Genomic DNA, 8546 nt, shown 5'->3' with positions numbered 1-8546 from the left:
TTAATTTTAAATACAACATAATCTCATATAATCCAACAAACCAGCTCTTTCTAAGTAAGTGGTTTTCTCTCAGCTCCTCTAATGTGAGATTTTGCTATTATGCACATACTTACACATTCTCTGATTTCATCTGTGAACCCGCAGTAAAGTAGTATTGTATAAGCATTCAAACAATTGTTTGTGGATTTTCCAACCAGTTTAATGTGGGCTTTATTGAAACTGTGTTAAACGCTTGAAGCCATGTTTGCAGACGGGGATTACGACATGTGACGTGTTATTTGCCAAGAACATTTAATCATTGCTGTGCAGTTCTTTGAGGTGCCCTGTTGGTTTACATGGCATATCCAACTGGGACTTAAAACCATTCTGAAAGCATTGAAATGCCAGAGAAACATCTTCCTCAAGGCACAGTGTAAACCACAGATGACAAGCAAAAAAACAAAAGAAAGCAAACATCAGCTCTCTGTGGTTAAGATAATATCTGCATATAACAATACTGATGAGATTCTTCATCGCTGTAAATGCCAGTCGTGTCTTTTATATCTGGAGCTGTTTTAATTTCCTTCTGTGCATATGCATGTATGTATGTGTGGGTGAGTGTATTTGAATGAGAGAATCATTTCAAAATAATTGTTGGTATTACATAAGCACTTTCTCTAATCTGACTTTGACCTAAAAACAGAAAGGGAAACATGTGTCTCATCATGCTTGAGCTCATGTATTGTACTTTCTATTGCCATTTAGGGCTCATTTCACAAGATATTTTTAACACAATAAATGTTTACATGAAAGTCTTGGGTAACACCCATGATTTGGAAAACAGAAGAAGGATATACGGTACAACTTGGCTTGTTTGGGTGTCACTTCTTGGAAGTGAAGAATAGTGCCATTGCGGTCAAGGCAATGAATGTTGCTAGTGTCTTATCAGCTGTTGGACTGAGACTCATTGCTGGGCTTTTGCTTCTCACAAATTTCCTTCAAATCTGAAAAAAAAAAAAAAAAAAAAAAAAAAAACATGTTGTTGATAATCTATATTCTGTTTCCAGACAAAGATAAAACATAGTTATCTACCATAATCAGATTGAGAAGGTTATAAATATAAACATTCCCGTCTGGTTTACAGAAATCAGGCTTTATCTCTGATCGGAGAACATTTTGGGCTTTCTCCACTATAGCCTAAAGGATAAGAGAACAGAATCAGGAGGAAAACAAATTGTGCAACAAAAAAAAAAATCATAATTTGTGGCACGGTTCAAAGTGTGAAAGCATGACACGGATGCGTTAGGAGAAAAGGTAAAACTTTTAGTTAATAACATTAATTCATTTCTGTTTCATCGACTGTTTGTACAGTATTTTATTTTTTGATTCTAAACTGTTTTAATTATTATGATTTATTTTGATTATTTTAATTTATTCTATGTAACGCACTTTGAATTACTATTGTGTATGAAATGTGCTATATAAATAAACTTGCCTTGCCTTGCCTATTTCATTATTATATAATTAAATTATTGCAATTATTGCAATTGCATGAGTTGCATTACTATGGATTACTTTCAATTTAATTTAATTTAACATTTAATGTAATATTCAACAATATTATTGATGTGCCTGCATTGACACCATTATATGAGAACTGAACTGAGCTGGACGATGACATCATGGTTTTCTCTGCGGCTAAATATATAAATGAACTAAATTAATCACTTTTTACAACAAAAATGAAACATCACTGAACTTACTTAAGCTGGAGTGTGACGCTATTTCCTTCTGGAAAAGAACTGTGTCGCATTATTTTCCTGTTATCTCTGTAAAGCTCCTTTGAAACAATATGTATAGAAAAAAGTGCTGTATAAATAAATGTGACTTGACTTTCATGGTACTTTTTTGTGTAACTTGACAGTATCACCGTTCAGGAAGAGAGCAGGGTGGACATTCTGCAAAATATCTCATTTTGTGTTTCACAGAACAGGTTTGCATCATATCTGTTAATATACGGAGTATATATTATGACTGGAACATTGTATCTACCATCCGACATCCAGAATATTAAGACACATTGTGGTTTAATATCATGACAGTCAGTTATGGGTTGTCAATGTACTACATATACTAAGGTATAGTACTTATTGCAGAAATAATATACTGTACTCAACTGCAAACTGAATGCAATGTTTTCAGACACTTGAAAATGTATAGTTTAAATTTATATTACATGCAATTAGTTGAACTTAAGACGTGATTTTGACCCACATAAGTAGGACTTCAGTATTTTCATAATTCTACAGTTTTCGAAATATGGTTAAAGTGTACTGCTGAATGTAACAACAAGCATTTATGATAAACTAAAATATATTTTATTGTCATTTCTATTGAAACTTGTGTCACGTGTTTAAATATAGTTAAAATCACACATTTGTAATGAAGTTGCCATTTAAAATATATTAACTTTAAATATAATATTGCGTAAAAGTGTACTTCTTTAAAGCACGACAAAATATTAGTAAAACATAATTATTTTAAAAAATACTTTAAAGTAAAACTTTAAAATGTTGACATCATTCTGAAGTGTGTTAAGAACGTCATGGATGTGTATTCTCTTCAAGTGCACTTAAGGGGCCCATTATTTCATTAATATTATATTATCTTCAAGTATTTTTTTTAAAATAAAGCTTTTATGATGTGAAGTACACTTAAAGTACACAATTAAGCACACCTTTTAAAAGAGTCAACATATCTAATTTAGTTTTGGAGTCTTTTATTTTGTATCTTCCTCATGTTTCCTCTTGCTTTATTATATTGTCTTGTCATATGCTTTATTGTTTGTGGCTGATGTGTCTTGTTATCTTCTTGTTTCTTTTTTTGATGTAACTTTGTTCTTCTGTAATGTTTTGTGCTACTGTACACGGCCATTGTTATTTAATTACATATTCTCACCTTGTCTATTGCTTTGACTAAGTTTGGACTGCTTTGCAAAGCAATAAAGTGTGTTCAGGATCACTAAAACCTCAACTCACCTGAGCGTCACAGTTCACTTTCATTCAATGCAAAAGCGGAGCCAGGACATTTGATTTATTAAGAGATTTGTTTAGTGTTCCATCGAATAATGTCATAAAGGTTTAAAATAATGATAGAGTGAATGATGACAGAATTAAATTTTTAGGTGAACTATGCCTTTAAATGCCTTGAACAAAGGTGCGATGGTGATGGATCACACACACACTCAATAAAATATTGATACTGAAATCGCATACTTCTCTACTATATACTAGGTGAAAAAAAGTATATGACAAAAGAAGTTCACAGTGCTCATAAAAGAGTCTGCAAAAAGTACTCGGATGACCAACTACTACTTCCAGTGAGATTCTGAAGTGTGCATACATGGATACGATTTACGATTAGGATTTATGAATGGAGGTCACGTGATAATGACAGCATGGTGGAAGTAATACATCCAGTTTATGTTTATACTGCACACATTTATAGCATACTATTAATAGCCTAACATTTTATAGCGGTCACAAAGTAGGCTAATTACTTCTTCATTATAAGTACCTACTCTAGAGAGTATGCGATTTCTGACACAGCCCCAGTTTTACCATTAACAAACTAATAAACTTAATGTGAGGCATATTAACTAGTTATACATAAATGAAAATAGATAAGATTTCTGCACTCAAAAAAAATCATGGCATAACAATGTACATCTATTTTTAAAATGCATTATTCAAATCAAATTGAGTTTATTTGTTCATGTTTAGAGTGTTTTTGATCAGTTTTCTGTCTGAATGTCATTGTTTATCAGTTTGTTCTGTTAGTTCAGTGTCCTCGTCCACCGCCTGTTTGTCTCCATAGTCACTGGTTTGATTCCTCAGTTCAGGTGTTCATTAACTCCTTAGTTTGTGTATAAAAGCCCTCCGTTTGAGTTAGTTCTTTGTTCTATATTGTGTTTAAAGGTGTGTTTTTGATTCTCCTTTTGATTACATTGTGTCAGCACTTAGAACACACTAGAAACGTGACAGTTCATTGTGAAAGCTTGCATTTATTCAATTAAAAAGCATGAACGTGGTTAAAAATGGCCAGTTGAAATGTATGAGATTGGAACAAACTGGGTTTATTAGTGATACATTTTAGCCTGGGAAAACCCAGACGAACTTCCGGCTAATATAGATTTGCTCTGCAAGTTAGTCTGGCGAAGAGCCCATTCAAGCTCGTTTCCAATCTCTCCAAATCGAGGCACCAATCACAAACGTTGAGGCGGGCTTTACAAGATGACGATCGATCTGATTGGTTTTAAGGTCTATGCAATTGCTTACAGAGGCATTTGAGCGACGTCCGTTGGTGACGCCCCTTTGGAAATGAGCTGTGAATAAACCTTCCCCAGACCCTAACTCAGTTACGACTGAGGCCCTGTCCCAAATGGCACACTCCGGACTCGTGGACTTCCTCAGAGTCCACACTTCGCCGACGTCATGTAGTGCAGACCTATAGGGCCCTTAGCGCGAGTCCGCGAGGGCGCATTGAGAGGTATTTTTGGGACAGACTCGATCGTCGGAAACAGGAAGAAGGTCTCAGGTCAGACGTCGAAGCTGAATAAACTTAAAGGTCATCTCATCAGTCCCTTTATTTGAAAAATATCACAAATATCATTAAAAAAAATTACAGTCTTTAGCATCGAGAACAGGATTTATTTTATTTTCCCAAATCTTATGTCCATGTGAACTACACAGCCTGCTTTTATATTTCTATAATTGTATATGCCACCTGGGCATTAGAATAGATGTCATGGTTATGTAAATGATCAATACAGTTGTACATGATAATACATAATGTTCAATTTTAACACAAAATTAACATGTAAATGAGTTTAAGAAAAATGTATAGGTTTCAATATTCATACTACGTTTATATGACTCAGTAAACCCATGACATTCGGTTCTATTTATGTAATGAATCATAATGCGATCGTATTATTTAACACGCCATTATTATGTTTGCGATATCAACCACTGGTCGATAATGTTTGTATTAACTGTAAGTAACAACTGGTAAAATGTACGCCTATATCATAAAACCATGTTAACAGTCCGTGAGCGAAATCTCCTCCCATCCGTTTTCTGATTGGCATTTCGCAAGGATTCCTGGGTAGTTAAAGTGCGTGGAGCCTGCATCTATGCGGGCTTCGCGGAAGACCGCTTCAAGGGTACAAAGGGGGCGCTGCTGAGCACACTTCAGAGCGTTAAAATGCTAAATGGGACGGCCTACGGACTCGTTGACTCGGCGAGCACGCGCAATTTAAGTCCACGAGACCGAAAGTCCGCATGAAATGCGCCATTTGGGACAGGGCCTTAGTCTGGCGAAGAGCCCATTCAAGCTCGTTTCCAATCTTTCCAAATCGAGGCACATATCACAAACGTTGAGGCGGGTTTTACAAGATGACGATCGATCTGATTGGTTTTAAGGTCTGTGCAATTGCTTACAGAGGCATGAGCTGTGAATGAACCTTCCCCAGACCCTAACTCAGTTACGACTGAGAAGGGTCTGGTTTTAACCAGGCTAGATACATTTGGTTATTGTTTTTAAAGATGAACTGAACTGAAATTTGAAAAAAGGTGATATAACAGATGCATTTTATTTATTCTCATTGGTACAATTATTAAAATGACAGAATTTGTTAAAAGGGATAAAATGGTACGTTGAAAATGTTGTTGTTGTTGTTACACGGGCACCGCCAAGTTGGATTTCAACATTCGACTACGTCACTGGCATGGTAGGCTATCCGTTGCCAACCAACACTAGCAGAGCTAGCTTCTCTCTACCCCCTGGCCTTGTAAACAAAATTATTCTAGTCGTGATTTCTAGTGTTTAATCCTAGGTACGAGAGACAGATGTGTTCAAAACGTCAATGAGTACATGAAGCGTCCATGCTCCGGCAGCGCCCGCGCCCGTCACTTCCCCCAAACGATCCTGTACTGTATGTGGAGCCTGAAACTGGTCGTCCTCCATGTGGTGGTAGTCAGATACTACTGGCCTGTCCCTCACATGCTCAAATGCGTAACTCATGCAATTAGAATTACTGTTTTTCGTGTGTGTATATAGGACCTGACGCTGTTGCCTATATACCTTCGCGGGTCCTACCATGCCAGTGACGTCATCGAAATTGCCAGCGTAACAAACGCAATTTTTGTGCTGCTTAAACAAAGCTATATTGATATTTTTAGTTAAAATTTTTGATGTAAATTACTTTTAATTCTCATAAACAACATATTATCAACGTTGATTTTTTGTCAGTTAAGTTCATCTTTAAAATTAATTCCGTTTATGTTCCAAATATGCATCATTATGTATAGAATTATGTTAAAACTGTACAACCAAAGGGATGGAAATGTTATATGCAATTCATGTAGGCCTTCATAAATCTTAACTGTAGTAGGCCTAAATATTTTTGAACCTGCAACCACTAAAAAAAAGATAATCCAAAAACACAATTCGTTTGTATAGACCAACAAAATAGTGTACTCACACTGAAGCACGGTCTTGTACACTTGAGAGAAGCCCAACCCTTTGTTCATCACATTCAAATCCACAGTAAACAAGAAGCGCAGTTCCAGCGGGATCTGTGATCTGGGCATGTTTATAACGACAGGGATGATCCTCTGGGACATGGGTCCCTCAGAGAGGACCTGGTGCATCTGATATAAGCACCACTCATCCTTCAGAAAGTGTGGGGTGAGCAGAAGCACCCAGCAGTGGCTGTCCCGCACGGCCTGCAGGATCTCAGTGGACACAGCGCCACCTAGAGGACAGTCGCGGTCCTGCAGGAAACAGCGCAGGCCTTTACAGGGATCTTCCAGAAAACAGGCCAGACTCTGTGCTAGATCGGTGTCCTCCTCAGTGTGACACAGACACACGTCATATCTGCGGGATGAGCGTGCGGATGAGAAGAGCACAGAGGGAAGAGGCTTTTCTGAAGCTGATGTTGAAGGTTCCGCGGAGGAAGAGGAGATGGATGTGGTGTCGGAGTGTCCCGGTGAGCACTCATTGCGTTGTTTTCCAAAACGCTGACGAAACCAGCCTGCAAATATAGGAAGCATGGATGTGTTTAACATTACCTGGGTTCTCTGTATTTTAAATAATTATCAGGCATATATTATATAGGCCTAATATATAAAGCTCTTTTGTCAAGTACCGGTCAAAAGTTTGGAAACATTGCTATTTGTAATGTTTTTGGACACAAATACAGAGAAAAAACCCCCAGTAATATTGTGAAATATTATTACAATTTAAAATAATGGTTTTCTATTTGAATATCTTTACAATGTAATTTATTTATGTGATGCAAAGGTGATTTTTCTGCATCGTTGCTTCAGTCTTTAGTGTCACACAATCCTTCAGAAATCATTATGAGATTTATTATCAGTGTTGGAAATAGTTGTGCTGCTTAATTTTTGTTATAGCCTGTGATACTTTTTTCAGGATTCTTTGATGAATATAAAGTTTTTAAAAAAATAACAGCATTTATTTAAAATAGAAATATTTGTGTCACAATAGACAATACCATTCAAAAGTTTGTAGTCAGTTCTTTTTTTAAAGAAATTACTACTTTTATTCAGCAAGGATGTGCTAACATGAAAAAATTGAAAGATTTATATAGTTAGAAAATATTTCTATTTTGAATAAATGCTGCTGTTTTTTAACATTTTATTCATCAATGAATCATGAAAAGACTCTCACAGGTTCCAAAAAAAAACTGATTTTCCAACAGTATCAAATCAGCGAATCAGAATCATTTCTGAAGGATCATGTGACACTGAAGACTGATGATGATGAAGACTTAAATAAGAGGCATAAGCGACTTCTTTCAAATATATATATTCAATATATATATATATATATATATATATATAGACTCTCGGTGCACACAAAAAACTTCCGCAAAGGTCCCTTTAGGGGCTCCGTACAAGAGCACCGTGAATTTTACAATCTGAAATATCAATTTCATCCCAACCGTACTCTAGACTTTTGACCCGCTGTACATTATCTAAAGCTTTACAGTAATGCTTATATTGCTGTACTGGTGTTGTAATATCCCCTATAATGACACAGTGTTAATGTGTAAAGTGTATCATGTGTCTGTATGCACTGTTTTGTTGTGCAATATCCTGAGCGACAACTGTGTCTTACAGCTCAAAATAGTTTTATGTAAATTTAGCATCAGTTCCAAAAGACAAATGCATAACAACATGCCTTTGATTAATGGATCCTTTGACTTTTTTGATTCATGGATTATTTGACTTTTTTGGTTCATGGATTATTTGACTTTTTTGGTTCATGGATTATTTAAATTTTTTGATTAATGGATCCTTTGACTTTTTTGATTCATGGATTATTTTAATTTTTTGATTCATGGATTATTTGACTTTTTTGATTCATGGATTATTTTAATTTTTTGATTCATGGATTATTTGACTTTTTTGATTCATGGATTATTTGACTTTTTTGATTCATGGATTATTTTAATTTTTTGATTCATGGATTATTTGACT

The 8546-nt window shown here is 35.6% G+C and overlaps 1 protein-coding gene across 1 annotated transcript in view; it reads right to left on the bottom strand.

Moving 5' to 3' along the window:
• Positions 1–274: 274 nt before the first annotated feature.
• Positions 275–8546, bottom strand: part of LOC143738870 (toll/interleukin-1 receptor domain-containing adapter protein-like) — a 26509-nt gene continuing 18237 nt past the window's right edge. Inside the window, exons 5-6 of the mRNA XM_077230945.1 lie at positions 6524–7075; positions 275–983 (exon numbers count right to left, since the gene is read on the bottom strand). Of these exons, the coding sequence (XP_077087060.1) occupies positions 925–983; positions 6524–7075 (611 nt within the window). The 3' untranslated portion in view covers positions 275–924. The remainder of the gene's footprint in view (positions 984–6523; positions 7076–8546) is intronic.

The sequence above is a fragment of the Siphateles boraxobius genome, unplaced genomic scaffold, assembly GCF_051911475.1.
Source record: "Siphateles boraxobius isolate OS27281-9 unplaced genomic scaffold, OSU_SipBor_1 157, whole genome shotgun sequence".
Lineage (NCBI taxonomy): Eukaryota > Metazoa > Chordata > Actinopteri > Cypriniformes > Leuciscidae > Siphateles > Siphateles boraxobius.
The sequence above is the reverse complement of the archived record's forward strand: the minus strand, read 5'-3'. Positions and strand labels throughout refer to the sequence as shown.